The sequence below is a fragment of the Sabethes cyaneus genome, chromosome 3, assembly GCF_943734655.1.
Source record: "Sabethes cyaneus chromosome 3, idSabCyanKW18_F2, whole genome shotgun sequence".
In the NCBI taxonomy this organism is placed as follows: Eukaryota; Metazoa; Arthropoda; class Insecta; order Diptera; family Culicidae; genus Sabethes; species Sabethes cyaneus.
The window spans coordinates 73079276-73102318 of NC_071355.1; the positions used below are offsets into that span (position 1 = coordinate 73079276).

The 23043-nt window shown below is 41.0% G+C and overlaps 1 protein-coding gene across 1 annotated transcript in view; it reads left to right on the plus strand.

Moving 5' to 3' along the window:
• The window catches only part of LOC128743666 (exocyst complex component 4-like), a 129630-nt gene extending 108374 nt beyond the window's left edge, over positions 1 to 21256 (plus strand). Inside the window, exons 7-19 of the mRNA XM_053840285.1 lie at positions 602 to 714; positions 775 to 937; positions 1000 to 1217; positions 4521 to 4524; positions 8181 to 8249; positions 12122 to 12851; positions 12919 to 13052; positions 13113 to 13894; positions 13965 to 14167; positions 14232 to 14430; positions 19715 to 20321; positions 20380 to 20586; positions 20654 to 21256. Coding sequence (XP_053696260.1) covers positions 602 to 714; positions 775 to 937; positions 1000 to 1217; positions 4521 to 4524; positions 8181 to 8249; positions 12122 to 12851; positions 12919 to 13052; positions 13113 to 13894; positions 13965 to 14167; positions 14232 to 14430; positions 19715 to 20321; positions 20380 to 20586; positions 20654 to 20830 — 3606 coding nt within the window. The 3' untranslated portion in view covers positions 20831 to 21256. The remainder of the gene's footprint in view (positions 1 to 601; positions 715 to 774; positions 938 to 999; positions 1218 to 4520; positions 4525 to 8180; positions 8250 to 12121; positions 12852 to 12918; positions 13053 to 13112; positions 13895 to 13964; positions 14168 to 14231; positions 14431 to 19714; positions 20322 to 20379; positions 20587 to 20653) is intronic.
• Positions 21257 to 23043: the final 1787 nt, after the last annotated feature.

Genomic DNA, 23043 nt, shown 5'->3' on the forward strand with positions numbered 1-23043 from the left:
TTATTAAAATCAGCACATTTACTCAGGTGGCTAATAATTGTTTTGATTAATAAATCAAAAAATACAACAGAAAATAATTCCAATGCAGAGTTAAACTCTAAGATTTATTTTACTAGAAGAATGATATTACTGTTAACTGGAAGTTCAGATCCCGATATATTACACCGGAACGTTTATAAGTGCTAATGGCTCTCAAAACAGTTCAAGTTGCACTAATAGCATATAGTTCAGATGCGTTGCTTTGGCCAAGGAATAATTTATATCTATGCAAAGTTTAGCTTTGCATATATTTCGCTAGTTTGAATAAATTACACAGCTTCATATGTAAGTATTCAATGCACTAGTAATCTGCCGATTGATTCTTCCAATGGTTTTATCGTGTAGAACATTTTTACTGCTATTAGCAGCAATGCCATCTACAAATGGTGCTAGATCGGCTTACACTGGATGTTTTGATGTTATTCCTAGCTTTTAGATACATAGCTTCCGCATCACTGTCCCTACCAAGCATAGTCTTGTTTTGGTTGCGTTGTAGTATCTATTGAAACAATATAATTATCAAAAGATTCTAATCGATGTTTGCTCCCCATGACCCTTTTAGCAATTAGTCGGTGACAACCCGGATAAGGAAAAAATTGTCGCCGAATTCCAGAGCCGACTTCACAGCTCGTTGAATAACAAAAATCTGAAGCAATATGTAAAAGCATTTATGAAGTAAGTTTCCGAGGTAATGATCAATTGACAGATGCTACTAAGAGAGATATCGGATTTCAGCCGTAAGGACCTGCCGCTGAAGAACTGCAAGGTTGATTGTCTATTGATTACTGGTGTTATGAGCCCATACGCTGGTGTTGTTGAGAAATTGTACAAGGACTTGAACAAGGAAAAAGTCACCCTTTTGAAGGTCGAACGTGCCGGAGATGTTCTGGCTGACGCCGTAAGTACAAAAATGTTCCATATTTCGAGAACAGAACATAAAATATTTGGTTTCAATTTTAGCCTGCCAAGGTAGCCCAGTCAATCCTACTGTTCTGCAAGGGCCAAGGTCTTTTGACATCAGTCGCCATGCCCGGTGTTGATCGCAGCAGGGCATTTTCTACCAGTTCCGGTGGTTCGACCGAAGGAACTCCGGGAGCCCGGCGGCTGTCCCGTGGCATGTCAATGGAGGACTACGACAAGCCCAACATTAGACGGTTGAGTGTCACAATCACCGAACAGTTGCCACCGATCAAAAAGTAAACGCAGTGTGCAGCTGAAATTAATTTCTACATATGTCGTATTCGAGTGTAATATTTTAACGAGATGAAACCGAACAGTAAAAAACGCATGCAGATTTAACACATACACACAACAATATGTGCAGGAAAAATTCACAAACCATTCTGATATCAATTTTTATAGATGTACGTGTTTTCTATCACGAGGAAAATAAACAGACAAATGCGTGTAGCTCGAGGGATTGAGCGGAAAGGACTGTTGGACTTTATGGCTGGTGTTTGAAAGTTACACTGCGGTGTATCCAAATGTAATTTGAGCGCTATACATATTTGACATAATTAATTGTGGTGTTTTTCTTGCAATGGGCAAGTGGAATAAAGTAACGAAATTTTCAATATTTGACCCTAAATTGAGACACTACTATTATTGAATTTGCTGATTACTGTAGCGTTAATTAATATAATGCTATTTGTGGCCTGTGACATCTAATTCTAGGATACACCATAGTGTTCAGAAAAGGCATTTTCAAGCATTGCGTAAAGTCATTCTTTCAAAGCTCAATCACTCTTAGTAGGGAGTCATTTAATCCAGCAAAAAAAAAAAACGATTAGTTCGAGTAAACAGATAAAACACGTTAAAGGAACAACAGTAAACCAACTATTCTAAAAGTGAACGAAAATTATACATGAAAAATAAAACAAACTATTTTAAGACATCATCTTCCTGTGAAACCGAACGGTTTTGCTTCCACACGCCAAAGTATCTCCGAGAAACAGAAACATATGAAACCCTCGAAACTGATCCCACGAAGTCCAAGAATATTAACTCACGCAACAGAACGTTTATTTGATAAAGATATTTTTCACCTTCAGAGCCTATATACATCTTCTTATACCTTCTATTGATGAGAAATCAAGATCCAAGCGTATTACTATATATACCAATTAGAGAAAATTTAAAACAAGCCGTAGAATTGTAACCAGCTACTGGCATATTAGTAAAGAAACAAGTAACATTATTAAACCAATGAATTCATCTACGATTGGATTAAACAACCAACACCTTGTTGATCAAGAAGCCAAAGCATATTTAGAGGACCTATTTCTTCACAGTAGCCGGCATAGTAGAGAACATTAATTCACGATTATTAAAGTAATTGATAAATAAAATCTAAAATAAATCATCGCATCGCTTATAATTGAACTTTAATAATAAACCATCTGCTAAGTAATATAGTTCAAACATGCTCTGCACACGATCACAGATGATAAAATCAGGAAACCATGAGTTCAAAAAAATTTAATAATATAATGAAAAAAACTCTCTCGGATATGAGCTGTTGTTGCGTTTGTCACCCTCTCGAACGGAGCGTGTGGAATATAAATTAAGATTGTTTTATTATTGAAAATATTATCTGATCGAGCATACTATACAGTAGTTTCAAGAGCAAAAATATACTTATTTAAACGATATTCTACAGTAGCGAACGGTGACGGCGTACTCACTTGATCCTCTTGGCGGGGGATGACGGAGTAATATCACTGCCCTTAAAATTCTTCGCTCGCTTCAACGGGGGCTGCTACGTCATCTGAAAATTATGAAGAGTAATACTTAATGTAGGAACGGTTAAGGGGAAGAATTGTTTGATTAACTAAAATAATGTTGTCACATAGTAATTGTCAAACATACTGATAAGCCTGTGGCCACTTTTTTCATTTTTCATAAAGAGTTCACTAAAAGCGCCCCTCTTTCAACCACTATATTGCTAAACATTCGTACCCGGTTGTCCAACGTATTCTAATCGAAACCTACGAGGAAAATACGACTCAATATTCGGCGGTTATCAATGCAAGGAGTTGCTTTCGGAAAGCTGATGAGGGGATTGGTGAACGAGTTAGAGAGAACCTAAACGTGCAGTGGAAGCACATCTTCCATGTGACTAGTATACAACGCGAGAAGTGTTGGATACTACAGCCACAGAACAGAAGTGGAAGTCCAAACGATTCGGAGATCAAAACTGGTAACAGAGTCTTTTTTGTTTTTATTTTTCTTTGGGAAGGTTTTCGTATAGAAGAAAATAACAGCAATATAAGCAGAACGTTCGCTGCCAATCGCATAGCAGTTTTCACATGCTTTCGTACGCGTTCGTGTGCTTTCGTGGAAAAAAAGTGACTCGCTACCGCTAGTATCTGTAGAAAGTAGCATGTACGTGTTTGGATTTCTACTTCCATTTCTGTTCTGTGCTACAGCCGCAGCCATTTCCAGTGAGTGGTTTCACGCAGATTGCCAGTAAGGGACTGACGAGAAGAATCCAGCAGAGATGCTTCAATGTCGTAAGAATATAGTTACTATATATATAGTTCGGCGGATAGAAAACCAGGCGAATTGGCATCCCTGATTTATGAAATTAAATTTGAAATAATGGTGAAATGTGCAGGTTTTTACGAAAAATAATCACTGACGGGTGTTGAAAATGACTAGTTCTATGAAAATAAAGTGTATTTTTTTACCATTACTCCTGCATTTTGGATTTTGAAAAGCTTTTGGCTCCGCTTTTGACGTTTATTTGGCTCCCGATTTTCTATCCGCCGAACTATATATATAGTAACTATACGTAAGAAGCGCCAGCACTGGGATCGCGTTCTAGCATGACACGAAAGGCTTTTTGAAAAGGATCGATGGAATTAGGAACAGGACCGTTGCAACTTCTGTTATGTGCAGGCTTCTGCCATCTCAATTTTCAACGTTTTACTGGCAAAGCGCAGAAGACGAATCCATTTACCCTCTCTTAGTCAGATGTTCTCCGACGAGTTTTGTTTTGCTTTTGCAGTGCTTTGCTAATTTGCTCTGCCGGCGAGTGAGCATCAGTTTGGTTTCATCTTTCTTTTTCTATCGAAGTGCTACCGAAGGCATGCTCTCATGGTTACGGAGCAAATCGTTCCAATCCATATAATTGCCAATCGCATATTCTCTTTGGGACACGGAGCGAATAGTCTTATGTCTCCAATGTACGAAGGAAATATTAGCTCTGGTTGTGGTTGCTCTGGTAGCGCTCCTTCTGCGCAAGATGAATGGTCGTAAGTGAAAACAGTATTCAGGCATCGTTAGGAGGGAGAGGAAACGGCTGAACAAGATGAGCAAAATGAAGCCTGGTTATGTGCAACGACTAAGAAGGAAACCGAAAGATCGGAGATAACCATGCGTAAAAAACACATTTCGATTTACTGTTGAATGGCGAGTAAGAGCAACTAGAGACCTAAAAAATGGCAAACCAGCTAAAATTCTGTAAGTCGAGAGGGAAGCATTGTGAATCCATCCGGTTGTACTACATGTATGAACTAAGGAGGACTGGTACGGTCTTATTACCAACCTGACCTGAAGTCGCTACTGAGTACGCGTAATGCCTTGAGGCTGCGCTGCCGGGTGAGGGAGAGTAAAACGAAGCCACTCTCGAGGACTGCTGGGATAGCGTTAAACCAGCCATCAACAGCGCAGTGGAAGGTGCCATTGGGTTCGCCAAAAGGAGTCAACGTAACAACTGATTCGACGATGAAGGCCAGAGGATGTTGAACGAGAAGAATGCAGCGCAGACGTTGATGCTGCAGCAGGAGACTCGTCAAAACGTGGAACGATGTAGACAGAAGCTAAGACAATAAACCCAGTTTTCCCGAGATAAGAAGCGCCGCCTGGAAGAAATGGAGTGCAAGGGCATGGAACAGCTGTATTTTCCTAAGGAAATGCGTAAATTGTACAAGAAACTGAACGTATCCCGCAAAAGCTTTGTGCTGCGAGCCGAAGCATGTCGGCATAAAGACGGAGGGAACTTGTCGGATGAACGTGAGGTGATCGAAAGGTGGAAGCAGCACTACAATGAGCACCTGAATGGCACGGAGACGGAATAACAAGACAGCAGAAGTAGTGACTATACCAGTACGGCGGATAATGGTGATGTGCCGACCTCCACAATAGGTAAAGTGCTCGAAACCATCAAGCAGCTCAAAAACAAGGCAGCTGGCAGAGATGGCATCGCAACGGAGCTTATCACGATGGGCCCGAATAGGTTGGCTAGACAGAACAGTCACCGAAGGAGTGAAGGGAGGGAGTAATATGCCCAATAAACAAGAACTTGTCACCCAGTTAGAGAGAGAATCGTTCGATAATTATCGATCACCATTCTCAACGCCGCCTATAAAGTTCTTTTTCAGATCATCATTCGCCGTCTATCGCCCCTAGGAAGTAGATTGGTGGGAAGTTATCAAGCTGGGTTTGTAGACGGGCAATTAACAACGGCAAAAAAGACCAAAGATTAAAATGCAGGCTTATTCTGCTTTACTCTGCATATGAAATTCTTTCCCACATTCTGTTCAAAGATCGTTGCGGAAAATGTTGGCGAATGCCAGTGCGGTTCAACTTTACGGAATTTCAACTTGCAAACTCACCATTTGTTTATAGATTTCAAGGCGGGGTACGATTCAGTGGAACAAAAATTTGCTGAGTCAGAGTATGCTTAAAAATTGTTTTTCAACAAATTCCCATGTGTGAGAGCGGGTGAAAATCAAATCGGTATATTCTTAGAGAGGTATAAAGGAATTTAAATTTCATGTTATAAACGGGCACGTCTCGATAGGTGCAATAGAGCCGTGGTTTCACTTAGAGCTAGTATACGCGTGAGGTCTGTTAGTTAGAGCCGAATATAAATCATGCAAAATGAAGTTGTTACGAATGCCCAGTAAGTAGTTCTAGTTAAGTCGCCACAACACAAACTAACTAAAATCGTTTCTTTCGTCGAAAATTACTTGTCTATTGTGAACTTATTGAATAGCGAAATACTCCTAGCCACCGCGTTGTAAATGCATGCAGTTTTCAATAGAATAAGTAGAAAATTACACTCACCATCGTAATCCTTCGCTACCTCGTAGTAATCCATCTCGAGAGCGGCCAAATTTTCACGTGCCTCCCGAAACGTTGCCTCTTCCATGCCTTCCCCAACATACCAATGTACAAACGCTCGCTTGGTGTACATTAGGTCGAATTTGTAGTTCAGCTTTTGCCACGCTTCGCAGATGGCAGTATTGGAAGCTAACATCGAAACCCCTCGGTGAATAGGCGCCAAATCACCATCCGGAATCATAATGGGACACTTTTGATTTATGCCAACCTAGAGAATGAGAAAGTGTTTTATGTTTATGTACCATAATGTTCAACGATAGTAGGCAAAAATATAACCTTAAACCCGGTAGGACACCAGTCCACAAAGTGAAGCGATCGTCGAAACTTAATAGTTGCAATAGCACTATTGACATCCTTCGGTACCACATCGCCACGGTATAGCAAGCAGCAGGCCATATATTTACCACTTTTTAAGTCACATTTGACCATTAGATTGTCTTGCTCGAATAACTGTGACGTTAGATCCGATACGGTCATTGCTGTGAGGGGAAAACCATGTTAGAAGTGAAAATTTACGATCTCTTAGATTTAATGTGAACTTACTGGAATGATTCGCCTTTTCTTTCGGTACTAAAGGGGAAAATGCCGCCAACGGAAAGTGTATTCGAGGGTAGGGTACTAAGTTAGTTTGGAACTCGTTCATATCGACATTGAGTGCACCCCCAAACCGCAGCGAAGCGGTGATACTGGATACGACCTGGCTTATAAGACGATTTAGGTTGCTATAGAGTGGCCGTTCGACGTTTAATCTAACAAGAATCAAATTAGCTAATGTAATGATAAAAGCGAAATGAAAATAATTTCATCCCTTACTTTTTTTGGCAGATGTCGTAAATGGATTGGTTGTCCACCAGGAAGGTGCAATCCGTGGCATCGATGGAATGATGAGTCGTTAGAACGGAATTGTACGGTTCAACCACGCTGGTGCAAATGTGCGGTGAAGGATAGATGGCAAACTCTAATTTGCTCTTTTTAGAAAAACCATCCGCCAGCTTTTGCGCCAAGAGAGAGGAAAAGCCGGATCCAGTTCCCCCTCCGAACGAATGGAACATAAAGAATCCTTGCAAACTATTCGACTCTTCTGCCATGCGCCGAATGACTTCCATCGTTCCATCCAGTAGCTCCTTACCGATGTGGAAATGACCCCGTGCAAAATTGTTTGCCGCATCCTCCTTTCCGTTGATCATGTTATCCGGATGGAACAAATTCCTGTACTCACCGGAACGAACCTGGTCTACCACGGATGGCTCGGTGTCCACGAGAATCGCTCGTGGAACATAGCTATCGGTGACCGTACGCTGGAAGAACGTTCCATTGAAGCAGTTTGCATCGTCATTATTTGGCTCGACCGCTTCCTGCAGTTTGCCATCTTTTCCGATGCGGTGCTCCAGCAGGTACAGCTCCCAAGTTGCGTTCCCCAGTTGAATACCGGCCTGGCCAATATGAAGCGAGATGGTTTCCCGATTGCTGAAACTCTGCGAAAATTCAAAACTAAAACTTTAATCGATAATCTTCTATAGAACAGAAAGAAAGATTACCATTTTCGATAGTTTTCAGTTTTTTTTTCTAGAATTTTCTTCTTAAAACAATTTTTGAAAATTTTGACGGTGAATTAAATTTGCTTCTATTTCACTGAAAATTTTTGATGAGAATGAAAATTTTATTCGTATTTGGCAAGGCCTGCTGTATTGTTAAAATTTCTTGTTTTTCATGGCTGCGTACTTCTAGGAAAGCATGGCTCTATCACCACGCGTACGCGTAGCAAAACTCCAGCTTGAATTGCGCGGTGCTTTTTTTTTAGTTTTTAGCATAAAATATCATACATAAATGCAATAATTACTTTAGACGGTTCATTTCCAAGTTCATCGCAAATAATGTTCATTTTCATTTGCCGCGTTCTCGCGTAACGGGAACAGAGACGTTGTGGGTTGTGAATAGTAAAAAACGTACGACGAATAATAAGTGAAAGACGAAGATAATAGATTTATGTCAGCCAGCAGCAGAAGTGCAAGTGCTCATTTCAATACATGGATTCTCCACCCGTGAAACCACCGAGAGCCGTAAAATACGGCAAAGAAACGGTAATTTGTGCCTCTAATTTACATCTAAACTAGTGCAAAGTGAAATTAACGGTACGGTGCACAGTGTTAGCTAGTTAACTAGTGCCGAAATTGCGCAACCAATGCGATATTTGTGTTTATTTTTGTGGGTGTTCATGTTTTCTTTTTTGGAACGGTGATATTTTTTATGCGATTCATAAGGACCTGCCCGACTAGCGAAAGCAGGGTGAAAAGAAACTGTCAAAATGACAGGGCTAACCTCAACGCGCAGAAGCGTGTTGCCAAGATAGCGGCAAGGTGTTGAATTTGTTCGTTGGTTTAAGAATCGAGCAGATTTATGTTCATGGAATTATCATGTAAACGATGTATATTTAGATTTAAAAAAATCTGCTTGAATCAAACGCATACGCATGTCTATTAAAAATAGGTTAGTTTGGTACTTAAAAAAACTTGAACTGGCATACGTCCGAAGGATCTCAAAAGAAGTCGCAAACACTTGGACTAATCAACAATAAGCTTGATTAGGTTTAATTCACGTGTTAGGTTTAATTCACAGTGAAAAGCGGCCACTTTCTTCAGAACAGTTACGTAATTCGAAACGTGTCAGGTATACCTAACTAAAACTTGAACATGCTTATCAAAATAGTGCTTTATGAATTAGTTTTGAAAAGCCATAAGATTTGCCGCGGTTTGCCATCGCATATGACTGGTTTTGAATCGTTCTCAATTTTATTCTGAAATTGTTTCAGTCAGATTTGCAGAACGTGTTTTCTTATTTCGATCAAATTCAAAACTTAGTTAAAATCATAAAAACAAGAAATGTTCCTAATTAGTGCTGTTGCAAAGACTCCACCTTAGACTCCCACACGTAAATTATTAGTATGATTATTTTCTGCGTGTCCTATACACGATGCAATTTAGTATTTCGAACCATCAGTTTTTCGTCATTGTCTCATCTCTGTGTCCCTTCTGTTTGACAAGCATATCTTCAATTTATTGGTAAGTACAGTATAATTATTGTGAATTGTACAGTATAATATGTGAATTTGCGTAGGACTCGTAAAATTGCTGCAAGGCACAATATCATTGTATTACCTTGCTATATTTGAAAGTAATTTGTAATTTCCGTTTTAAAAAATTAGTTTATTTAAAATATCTAGCACTTTCCTGTCCATATATTATGTACGCAGAAGACCCTCTAATATCTATGTTTTCTGCAAGCATCTTATCTTATACAAATGGACACAGTGGTGATGTAAACAATTCTACCTGCAAAACCGACAAAAACGGTTAATGTTGCCTGTATACTTGATATATAAAGTACGCATTCAACTTCAACCAAGAACACCGAAGCAATTTTAATATAAAATAGTTTGGCTCAACAAAGACGTTCCTACCAAGCATATTTTGACCATTTTCATTGTTTTGATAAAACTTACAAATATTTTAAGTTTTAGACAATTTTACAATATAAATTTGAAAATAATTACTGACCTGTTATATAAAAAAATCAACAATCTCGTCAAATGGATTACGGTTTTAAAATGTTGAAAAACTAGTGTTAAAAAAAGGATAGTTTCACAAACTCCAGAATTTTTGTTTTTTTTATAAAACTCCATTTCAGCCATCCATCAAATTTAAAGCAATTCGGCACCAACTTTTCGAAAGGGCCAATCTGCAAAATGTGAACAAACTGAGTGAGGATTTCTTTCCCCATGCTAGTTCAGCAGAAAATAACCCTCACTCGTTTTGTTTACATTTTACAGATTGGCCCTTCTGAAAAGGTGGTGCCGAATTGTCCTTTTCTTCAAAATATAGAGGAATAGACCACAAGATGTAAAAAAAGTCTGTTTCTGGTGGTGGTTTTCTAGGCATCTTATATTCAAAATTCATAACTTTAGATCCCAGTATCGTAAAACGATTTTGTTATAAAAATCTTGAATTAGTGATATTTATTTTACATTTTTCTTTTCGGGTTATCGTAGAAAATTTAACTATTGTGGGCTATTTTAAAGCGATAGATTTTCTTAAACATAACTGCATCAGATATGAATTATCTCCTGAAGCAAGTATCGTCTCGCAAACATTTTTTGTATAAAATATATGATGTCTGCTAAGGTCGATAAAATTCCTTTGCAATGTTCTGAAAAAATTGGAGACCTAATTTTCAATATTTGTTTTGTTCATCACAAAGTTCTGGGGCACGTTGGCTCAACTTGTATGGTAATTGGGTCCTAAAATTTGTGATAAAAAGATGATTTTTTTAGAAGAAACGATAAAGCTTCCCATTATGACTACCAGAGTACAGTTTTTTATTTTTAAAAAAGATGCAGAGCACTAAAAAATTAAAAAATAAAAATATTGTAATTTATTCTCCCTTGACATTAGAGATCTTCCTTGACATAACGAAAATAACACGTTTCTGGCAACAATGATAACTTTTTCTCACTGGCAACTCTGGTTTGAGCAGCTGATCGTTTTGACAGTTACAGCTTCGCAGTTGTCTCTTGTGCTTGTCTGCGTTTTGCTGGTCGTGAGGAAGTGGAACATCAAATTTGTACTAGTTATCGGATAAAAATTTTGATTCGGGCAATGTATTCCAATCCATCGATTCACGGTGCTAGACTTTGTCCAAATCTAGTTTGCGCTAAGAATGACTAAACGATGTCAAACTGATGGCCAACAGTATAATCTCGGTACAATCGACCCCGCAGAACAGTATGAAAAAAAAACGCCAACCGAAACTGGCACCGTATTATCAATCAGATTGGTATGTTCTGCTACTCCGACGTGAATCAGCAGTAGGGCGAACGGCAGACCAAAAATTTCTGTGCGTTTCTAACCAAACACGATCGCATCTCGATGGCGGGTGTTGCATCCGAAAACTGAAGCCATTCACGCTGTGACCAAGTGCAGTCACTACGCTTATTGCTGATTTTGACAAAGGCCTTAATTAAACTAAGATGACCGGAACCGGAAAATGTGCTGTAAACTCAGAAAATGTTTTAGGTCGCGATTGCCAAGCCATTTCCTGACTTTGCAACTTTTGACTTTTTGACACACTATCACATGAGCGTGAAGGTAAACAAAAAGTTTTCCGTGACATTTCAAGACATACTATGGTTTCTTTTTATAATTCGTGTTGTCTAGACACCGCTTGACACAACCATGCACAACTATAGTTTGTCTATATAAGGTTGCCCAAATGTTTATTTTTTGTTCAAAATTTCGCAAAATTAAAAAAAAGGTTTTTAACGGCAATAGCCTAAAAATATAAAATTGAATATCAAAATATGTGTTCCTAACCCTAACCTCATCGATTCAAGCTAAAAACGACATAGGGCTTTAGGACCCAATTTTAAAAAATTCCAACGCTCAAATTTCTGCATGATTCGAGCAGTTATCTTGTGTGCCTTGTTTTCCATTGAAACGGCAACTCTGCTTGCGGGCTGACTTCGCGGACGACGTAAACAAGAAGAACACTCACTCACCCGCACGTCTGATTTCCCTGTTCGAGCTTATACGCGGACCGCAAGCGTACTCGTACCGTCACGTATAGAACGAAAAACATTTATCGGACGGATATGTTATCAGCCCACTTTTGTAGGGGTGGAATTAAGTTTCTGTGTACAAAATAGTTCTGTTAGTGTTGTAATTTGTACACCAGGCTGTTGACAGCCTGCACGACGGTTTTCTCGTTTTGATTCTTAAACTTGCTGATTGCTGCTGATTGGATCATAATGGTGAGAAATATGCTTTGAATCGTTAAATATGTCTATCTTTTATGTTTCGAACAGATGACATCATCGGTGGAGGTGCAACGGTCTAGTGTACACGCGTTCGTAAATTTGCTTATTCATCAGTTTAATAGCATTTCTTTTCCATTTCCATAGAGCGGCTGCGGACTATTGGTTTCGGTGATCAAAACCCTTGACGCCAGCGAAACCAATGAGCAGCGAGAACGGGAGAAGCAGAAGATCGAAAAGGAGTTTCGTAAAACTGATCAGAGGTTGAACCAGTTGGTTTCCCGGAACGATGGGGATCTCACACGGGTTATGCAGTTGTTCGGCAAGGTCTCGACACAGATCACCAGCTCCCGGGAGAAAATTCATGTGGTCAAAGAAAACTTGCAAACGTGTAAGCAATTGTTACGATGCCGGCGGGAAGAACTGAAAAAGCTCTACACGGATGCTGTGCAGCACAAGTATGTGTTGGAAATGTTGGACCAGATCAACGAACTCCGTAGAACTCCTCAACAGTTGGCTTCGTTTATGGGCAAGAAGCACTATCTACATGCAACCAAACTTCTAATGTCGGCAATCGAAATGACGGAAGGTCCCCTGAAGGACGTAGAAGGTCTGAACGATTTGCGGCAGGATTTTCAGACCAAACGGCAACAGCTCTATGGTCGGCTGCTTGAGGAACTCAACAAACATCTTTACGTTTCCAGTACGGCTGAAGTGCTGCAAAGCTTTCAAAGGCAAAGCTCTGGTCGGAACAGTCAGTACGCGGCGAACAGTACAGCGGCTTCGCCATTTCAGCGGAACGTTTTGCGGCGATCGGCCGAACGAATGGAAGCCAACACGAAGGCTAGAAGAGCATTGTTTGAAATTGCACAGAATGGTTTGTAGAATGTTTTTAAATGCTAATTATATGCAAACGGTTTTAATAATGAGTTATTAATTTGTAGGCTACCTCGATGTCGACAAGAGCGAAATCATCGAAGACACGGATTTGCTCGATCCGGATGTCAATTCTACCTATTTCATAGGAATCATCATTGAGTGTTTTGCGTTGCTGAATAAAGTGCCTGAATCGATAGAAGTATGTGGTAAATTTTAACACAAATGAGTTATTTATTATCAATGAATTTTATCATTGCAGTCCATAAGAGTACAAATGCAAAGTGAACTCCTAGCGATTGTCACGAGATCCACTCATCACATCATCACACTCAACCAGCAGCAACAGAATCAGCAGCAGACACAGCATCAGATCCCGTTTGGAAATCTGGCGACAAACACTGAAGAGACGCCCGACCAGACAGCTCCAATACTCGAACTTCTAGAAATAGTCTTCAAACAGTTAAAGCTTATTGCAAATGCGCATCAATTGACGCTTAAAAACTATCACAACGTAATGCACCGTTACAATCTAACGCAAGCGAAGGCTTATGATCTAATTGAATACTGGGGACAGGCTCAGGCGGTCTTGAAATTAGTGTTGACTGATTATCTTGATATACAAAACGACAGCAGTGACGAGCTGATGCGAGCGCAGTTTACCGAGCAGACGACTAACATCAACACATTCTTCAGCCGCCGTAAGATGCCAGGTAAGAAGATGCTGTTCAAATTCGACAAGTCTTCCCATACGGCTTTGCTGGAACCGGACTCCGGTGCGAAAGAGCATCGCCGCAATCCGTCGAATGTGTCGAATAGTGCTGCAGCCAAAGAGGATGCATTAAATCAGTCCCTTGGAAATGGACGGGATTTGCTGAATGCTAGCTTTAGCAATAAACAAGGTGTTGTACCACTCGGGCCGGAACGAAAGAAACAAGAACGATCGCTTGTCTGCACTCCGGATGCTGCTCTTGTAAGGCAGATTTATCTACCGATGATGGGTTACATTCATGAGATAGAAGGATTTATGAAGTGTAAATCAGGGTGAGTAGAAACGGCTGTATTCTTACTGAATCGATGAATATATCGTCCATCGTTTGTGGGTTCCTTTCAGTCAATTGTGCAGTTTGAATACCTTCTTGGCTAATTACGTAAAGGATGCTTATCTGGCGAGGGGTCACAATCGAAATTTACAGCTTACAATCGAATCTTTATCAAAAACACAGGATGCTTGGCGCTCAATTATTACACCGGAAGAGATGAAGCGACTTGGATTGACGAGACCGTTGCTGCAAAATACCGTACTGGTAGAAAGTCGTAAGTAGCTTTTTAAAGATTTTTTAATGTTTGATTTTGAATAATTGTTTATACATTTTTTTAGGAATCTCTGAAACCAAAAAACTTATCTTGGATCTCCCAACGTACTCGGACGAACTGCTCAAAATGGTATGTTCACTGTTGAAAACATATCGCGAAACGTGTCAAGCTGCGTACCGAGGTATTGTCCAACCAGAAACGGAGGATAAGCGAATTTACAGTGTAGCGTGGTTGAAGGATGACGACATCACAAGGTTTCTTAAGTAAGTTTGATGAGTCACTTATGCATCCTATTGTGAATTAATCGTACTTGTTTATTCCACGATGTTGATAAGTAAGTTAAAATTTCGTTTATTTTGGCCGCTTATTGATGTCGGAAATTTTACTATGTGCTCTGTATGCGTCAATTGCAGTGTATTTGTGAAACGATGGCGGTGTGACGATTTAGATGACTTAATGGTGTTCGTTAAAATTAACAATTTTAACAATGATTTCAGCTAATACGTTTACATCTGTTATCAATTATCCTGTCCTATCCTATGAACGATGGATATGTGTTTAATCCGGGGGTTGAAGATGTTGTTTTTGGCAATGCAGATTGTGGATTGATGGCGCATAAAACTGGTGCCGCTTTCTTCCGGTCGAATTGCTCCAGTAACTGCTACTGCTACCATAGCACTTTTTGAATTGTGTCCGACAAAGCTACAAAGTATGCCTCGCAAGACGATAAAGATGATGATTCTTGAGCTTGCCTTATTTGAAGATCTTACTCACCGACAATAGTTTTGTAGTCCGATCAGGAACGTGTAGAGCTTCTTCTACTTCGATCGGACCTTCTTTCAACTTAATCGCTAACAACCCTTTGGCAACGGAAATGATCGACTGGTTGGTCGCAGTACTAATAGAAACTAGCAAGTCTTCGTGCTTCTGAAAGTTTTCCTCGCTCCTCGTTATGTGAGAGCTCGCCGAAATATCACGCTTCTTCCTTACCGCACGCCGTAGTCAGCATAGCACACCACAGAGCATTTCTATTTGGTTTTGAAGTGCCTAGTTTCTGTGGACAACTCGCTGCCAATTGTCCTGGTTTTTTGCACGTAAAGCACGTTCCGTTCTTCTTCTCTGTTTGCGGTTATCGTGGCTTTTGCTTGGTGTAGAGAGCTCCTTCAATCCCAGAGGTTTTCAACGGCCACTTCATGTCTAGCAAAATCCTTGCTTTTACAACGTTCACCGTCAGTTCCATTCCCGACGCTTGAAGTCCCATAATCATGGGGCTGTACTATTCGGAGAGTCCCTTAATTAGCAACGAAACCAACCATTGATCATTAACATTGAAACAATTGTCCCAAACCAGTTGTGGTAACCGATTTATGACTAAATTCAGCCATAAATAAGTCTCTACAAGTGCGAAAAGTGTGCTGATTGAACGGCTCGTCCACGTAGTCCTCTACCGATCCGCACCGCTGTCTCACGCCTCTTTTTCCATATTTTCTCACTGAACCGGGCTGTAATTATTCTTCTCAAAGCTTTGGCAAATCATCGCTAATGCTCTCTCGCCCAAATCCGGGTTGGCCGGTTTCACTGCTCGCCAGGAACCTTTTCGAAACAAAGACATCTTCATCGCGAACGCTCTCGATGCGTAGTTTTGACGTCCTCGCAACCTTTCCATGGCCGGTAGATTCACTGCGCTTTCCAACGGCACGCCCAGTTTCGCCGGGACGGCGGAACGGCTGCCTCATGCGTTCTGAAATGACGTCCCTGCGCTTTATTAAGGTGCGTTTAAGGCCAAGCCAGCGCACTAGAGAGAGAAAACAGACGAAGCAAAATTTTAAATGAGATTGCGCTTTTATTAGATGGTTTTGAATACTCAACTATAGGGACATATTATATCAGGTACGGGTTTTACACACAATGATGTACCTTCGAAAAACTATGTTGTAGCGTTATTTAAGAAATATTTAAGATTTTCGAAATGCTATCTTTCTCGATCGACCCACGCCGTTTAATGCTTGCGCTTGCGCTGCTTCGGCATTAAACTGGGCAATTTTTTGGCAACATGTAGAATGCAACACTTGGTATGCGACATGTTACTAGTTACTCAATGCTGCTTCTGTTGCCACCTATTTTCCGGACTGATGCAGTTGAAGGGCCAAACAGAATGCTGCGTCAAAGCGTTCGACAACGTTATTCTGATAGTTCCCATGGGTTTACTGTCAAATTGACGCTGACGGATGCGTTGACGCAGCATTCTCTTTGGCCCTTGATCTACCCTGGAGCGACTGGTTGATGTATAACGTGCGTGTTTCGGGGGTACTCTCGAGTCCCTTCGAGTCGCGCAAAGGGTTGCCACAAGGGAATGGACTGTATGTTATTCAACATCGCTATTGAAGGTGTGATCCGAGGAGCGGGCATCGAAACGAGTAAAGTGATCTTCAGCATGAGTAGCCAACTCCTAGTCTTTGCAGACGACTTCAATATCGGTCCAACCAGAGTGTACCGCAGGCGTCTGAACCACGAGTTGCAGGCACTACATGGAGAGATTCCATTCATCTTGGCGAAAGTTGGTCCGTTCTCTTCGAGAACCCCGCCGGCACTAGGAATGCTAGATGGCTGGACCAGGTTAAAGCCTACTTGCGTGTGTCGAGACGCTCAACGAATTTGCGACGAGTAGCCCAGGACCGAGCACAGTGGAGAGGAATCCTTATTACGGTAACAGACACCCCACCTCTATGCTGTTAGATGTAAGAATTCAACTCTAGTTTCGCAAATGAGTACAGGATGATTACGGGGCTAGTACAACGATCCTACTAACTCTATTTAGCACGGTGCTGCTGCCAGTCGATATTCGAACAATGATTGGCTTGTTAGACCAGCATCGTACTTCGTAGCTAATTGGGATGGTGAGCAACGTCAGCAAAAATGAGCGAAACATCATTGCAGATCATTCCGATTTGAATGTTTTGGGCATCGAAAGAATGGATCTTTTCGAAATCTGAATTATTTTCATAAGCGGGCTGATAATTGTGGTTCACCAACGCTTCGACGAAACCGTGGAAAAACTGAAGTTGCAATTTCCCGAAATGTTCCTGAGCACTGTAGGCTACGGTCCAAAGCGCAAGTCAAATTATACCCTGATGTACTGTACGCATTCAGTGTACTATCTGAAGCGTTCCGTAGTATACGCTGCAGTCGCGAAAATAGAAGCAAAGCAAAGCGGACCATGTCTCGGGTTGTATTTGTGGAGACCATACGACATCTCTGCTGAGTTGGCAGGAGTTGTTACTTCACACGCATGGATTTATCAGACGCTTACATGCAACCTTCCTGTGTCACATCTTCACCTTTATTCTGTATTTCGAACGAGTTGACTTTTCGAACGAAAATGGATGGTATTCCGCCAGCAAAATCGAATGGGAAAAAACAACTCGTTCGAAACAAGTCGAACGAAATAAAGATCCGTTCGAAATACAGAATATGAGTGCTTGCTTGTACCTGGTCACAGGTTGAACCAGAAAAGATCATGACTAATCTTTCATGCAGCTCTTGAACAGGTGCGTGACTTTGCCTATTCTAAATAAAATTTCTTGGATGCATTGTGGACAACGATGGCATTCGTCCTGATTTTAGAAAAGGCGAAAGCTATATTTTTCAGTTGCCACCATCGTAAGATGCTAGATAGTAGCTCAGATCACAACTCGGTACAAGTAACTGTTATAGTCGGTTTATTAATCAAATGAAAGCGTTGGAATTGGTCGGCAGAGTTTCAAACATCTTTCGATCGATTTAAATCCGCTCTGTCGTATTTGTTGCTGACCTACTTCGACCCTTCAAAGGACATCATTGTTGCAGAAAATTTCAAGTACTAATTGTAATCCTAGGTCATCTTCCAACTGGGGAGGACAAGGCAATCGCACACATATCCCGTTAGCTGATATCTGCAAAAGCAAACTATGGTCAAGTGGAGAAAGAGACCCGGGCACTAATGTTTGGGTTCCGATTTATACTGTCAATTCGCCACATCTATGAACAATACTCGAGAAGAAGCTGCGAGTGCTCGAAGTTTTCAACAGACGAGAGGACAATTGCCCTGCAAAGATGGTGTTTTACTTGAAACCGGTAGGAACAAGACGACCAGCAGTGCAGTGAGCAAGATGGCTAGACCAGGTAGAGCGGGATCTGGCGGCGAGTATTCCGTGCCCAAAGAATAGGAGAGCGGCAGCCCATAACTGAGTTAATTGGAGAATTTTTTTTCATCTTTTCAAATCTCATCATTCAAATTTGCCTGCTAATAACTAAATAATGCAGACCAGATGAGGAGTTGGTCATTGCAGATGAGGAGTTCGTCATTGCACACTGAAATCGAAATTGATGTCAACTACAATGCGATGTTCGACGAACAAATCGTTGTTCTCCAAGGATATTGCAAATAAATCCTTCTATAGCTACACACAGAACTTCCTGGCATGGACCATATGAAATCCATTACCTATATTTATTGATTAAACGTGCACGACGATGTGGAGTGGTTTAGTGCAGATGCTGCGAAGTCACTAAGGAACACTATTCGATAACTTCCAAGCCTAAAACATTGCTTGTGCTGAGTCGATCGACGGATACATCTACCTGGTCATTGAAAATGCTTTTAGAAGTGACCAGAAATCTTCCGGATAAACTCAATAGTCATTTATACAACGATTGAATGACTACGAGAAATGGTTGCTTGGTCCGGCAATCCAACCACTCTTGTGTCGGACAATAAAACGGAATTTAATAGCATACGTTTCTAGTAATTCTGTAGCAGCAATGGAAACTCCCATTTCATCAATATAACGGAGCCTTGATGAACAACAAAGGTTAATGTGGTCTAATACCAACCAGATTCGAGCACGCTAGACGCGGCAGAACCAACTACAGTAGTTACTAATGCCCAGCTACTATGGGAGATCTTGATAGAAGAATTTGGCAACGCACTTGCGATAGTCCAACCAGTACCAATTTATCCCGAGTTGCATGACATTCTTCCACCGGTTCCAGATGATGATGCTACTTCTGTTCATGAAAACGTCATTGAACCTGACGAGTATGGTTAAAACCATTTCTTTTACGGATAAATCAGTTGCCGAAGATATTGCCGGGGAACGGCCTTCTCCAGGAATATTTTGAGAGCAACTTTTGATATATTCCAGCGTAATGTGACACCATCCCCACTATGCGAATTACCAAATCCATGGCATACAACTCGAAAATTGGGCCACTTTTAGTTGCATATTTTTCCAGCTCTCTGGCAAAAATTTGGTGAAACTGAAACCAATTCACACAGAAAAAATGGTTGCTAATTGTGTCCCATAACGCTGGAATGTGTCCTTTGCCGAACCGAAGACTTTTATTTGGGTTGGCCCCTTCGATATCTTTTTGATATTGCTATTTCCTCTATTGATACTGTCAATGACCTCTGAACAATAAAGACATGTAAATTAGTCTATTTTGAATACAAAATTTACGTATATCACTATCAAAAAGTTCTAATCGCATCATTTGCGTCCCGTTCAGATCTCTTCCGAACTGGACCGATCTCAAGACGTCCAACGTGCGTCACAAGCAACAGCCGGGCCAGAAGCGACTTATGAAAACGGAACCTTCGGAGGAGGAAAGCCCCACGGCTGTACAGCAGCGGAACGTTCGGGAAGCTGAAATGCTTACCAGCAACCTGGGCGAGGGTGGTATCTCGCAGCAGGAAATTCTCTCGGATGTCGGCGTCCTCAAGGAGTTGGCCATTCTGCAGGAAAGCATGGAATGGTTCGCCAACCGAATAACCGATTTTGCTAACGATCTACGGAAGCCCATCGTAAATGGGTTGCTCACTGGTGGGGGTTCCAGTTCCTCGCCGGTTGTTGTCAAGGACGGTATGATTAAGGTGCTGATGAATTTAGCTCTGGAGTTCGAAGAATTGGCCAACACCTGTCTGTTGGTGCTGCATTTAGAGGTGCGCGTACAGTGCTTCCACTATCTTAAGTCCAATCCGTCGGATAAGTTTAAGCCAAACAATCCGAACAAGAATGATTCGCTTGAACCGGATGCGAAGGTGCTTAAACTGACAAAAGTGCTTTCCGATATGGATGAAGCGCTAAGTTTGACGTTACATCCGAGAAAAACAAAGGTAAATCGTAAGTAATCGAAATCAATCTAATTGATAATTTAACTTTTGATTTCCTCAGTACGTGTTCGAAGGCTTGGCTCATTTAGCTTCCCGAATACTCGTGATGACAGCCAATTCCATGGAGTATATAGACCATGCCGGAGTGCAACGCATGTGCCGTAATGCACTCGCTCTGCAGCAAACACTCAGTAGCATCACCGCTTCCCGGGAGGTGGCGCTCGATTATGCTAGGTCGTTTTACGAAATGTTTTACCTTGATCCAGATGTGAGTTGCTTATCTTTTTACTATTTTTTTACTCATCCGTATATTAAACTTAATTTTTTTTGTGCAGGAAATTTTAACCTCAATAATCGAGAAAGGAACACAATTCACCGAGATGCAGTATTTAAATGCTTTGCATTTGATTTGCAAAAATCGAGGCATCACCGATCAGAACACTCTGGTTATGTACCAGCAAAAGTTGAGCGATGTTCTCGGAACAAAGCCTGCGCTTGGGGTCACTGTTTAGTAAGTAGATATTACGATATTTATGAATTGTTGTGTAGTGACGAAATGTAGGTGAATATTGTTGCTAATGAAGTTACTACTGATACCAGAAGATGTAAACACATTACTAAAACGCTAGTAAACAGCAGCGCAAATTTTTGTAAAAATTATTTGTTGCAGCAAGGATGATCAAAGGTGTTCATTGTAAACCGCTACATTTGTGAAATGTATTGAATTTGGCTACAATTGTTTTCGCGGAATCAAAAACCACTAGAAATTATCTTTAATCGATTAAAACCGATCAGTTTCGTATTGTCGCAAAATAATTTATTCATTTTACAGGTATATTTATTTGAAAATAAAGCGTAACAGTACTTTTCGTGCATGTTTAACTCCTCCGAGAGAAAAATGGCTGAAGCAAAACGTTATTTGTAGATTGCAAGTTACAACAAATAAAATAGAACATCGAAAGTATAATCTTGCTGCCAGTTTACCTTTACGCCGAAATGTGAGTAACTGTATTGTGAAATCCTACTAATAATATGAAAAATATTCACTTCATTGCTCCGTTGACGGTAATTTATTCTTTTCTAGAGAAAGATGATACTCTATGGTAGATCCGTTCTGTTCGGGCGTGAGCATAATCCAAGTTTCGCGGTCGTAGAGCACTGCCAATCTTATCAATCGCCTCGTTCTTGTATACCGATCAAATTAATCCTAAACAAAACAGGAACTCACCACTTTGATGTCTTCACCATCAATTCGAATTCTTTATTTCTTTATTTCTTATTATTGATGATAATTCTAACACTACTGAACTCACTCTTCAGCATAGTGAACAGAAACACTGTCGACGATTACCGTCCGTAGGAGGTGTGCGTTCGTCTCCTTTGAGCGTCTACTTTTGATATACACTGAAGTCTGTTTTACACGTCTTTTATGATTTTTGAATTAACGCGGTTTTTTAATGACGATGATTTTAATGCGTTAACGCGATTTTTTATAACCATTTTTTGAATTACCGCGGTTTTTTTAAACGGTTTTTTACGCGCCACGTATCCCCCGTGTGCTAGCTAGATAGTTTTGTAGGACCGTCGATAAAGAAGGGTCAAGTCTTAGAAAGACGCTAAAGCCTAAGGCTTTGCTTTTTTGTATTCTCCGTGTAAAAAAAACTTGAGTGTTCCGTGAAACCACCAGCGGCGACTGGTGCTTTCACGGTATTTGGTTTCTAATGCATTTATTTATAACCCAGTCATCCCAAATTCCCTCTCGATTCGATGCCCGCTCTTCGGATCAACCCACGATAAGCCGTCAACTCTCGAAAGGACTCCAAGAGTGTCCCTGGACGCGCATGAAACACATCTCTCGATCTAGTGAGCACTGATCAGTCGCATAAGTTTGTCCAGGAAACCGTGTTCATGCATTATCTTTCACACTGGGTTTCGATCGATTGTATCGTATGCTGCTTTGAAATCAGTGAAGATGTGATGCGTGGACACATTTTTGCCGACATTTTTGCTACGCCTGTTGCAAGGCGAAAATTCGGTTCGCAGTGGCGCAAGCTTCCATGAAGCCCGCCTTATGATTCCCTTCAAACCCTTGTACTATCGGCGACACCCGGCGTAACGACTCCTAACGATTTTGAGCACCGCAGATTTTGAACACTTCGCGATTTCCGCTCATTGGCCCAACGATAGTTTCTCGGAGCACCATTAATCTGTATTAAGCAGTATTAATCTGCGTGTCGACATACTGATCCGAACTGTGGTCTTGAAATTTGCACTTATTTTGTCATTTTGTTAACGTGAAGATATATGTACAATACGAATTCTACTAAGACGCTCCAAAAACTTCAGACGAATTCTGTGCCGGAAATTGCCCCCTTTATCAAGAAGTATCTTACTTTGAACATGTCCGCCGATCCGGCAGAACAAAAAGATGAAATCAGAAATCTCCACTGCCGACGGTTATCCGCCATGGCTTTCACCTGTCGCCAAGACAGGTTCTCATCTACAACCCGAATGTCGTTGGCTAAGCTGCGTCGCCATGAGCCAGTGGGTGTGTGCCTCTTCTACACTGTCCTTGCGGATTTCAGTCGAGTGCTTTCTCAAGGTGCGTCCGGTCCACTTCCTCTTACGTTTTAGAATTTCTGTTGTTTTGCGTTGTCCCCGGTTCCCGCTAACTGCCGTAAAGTCCTGGCCTGGCTAGGCATTTTTGTGAAAACTTTTTTTAATC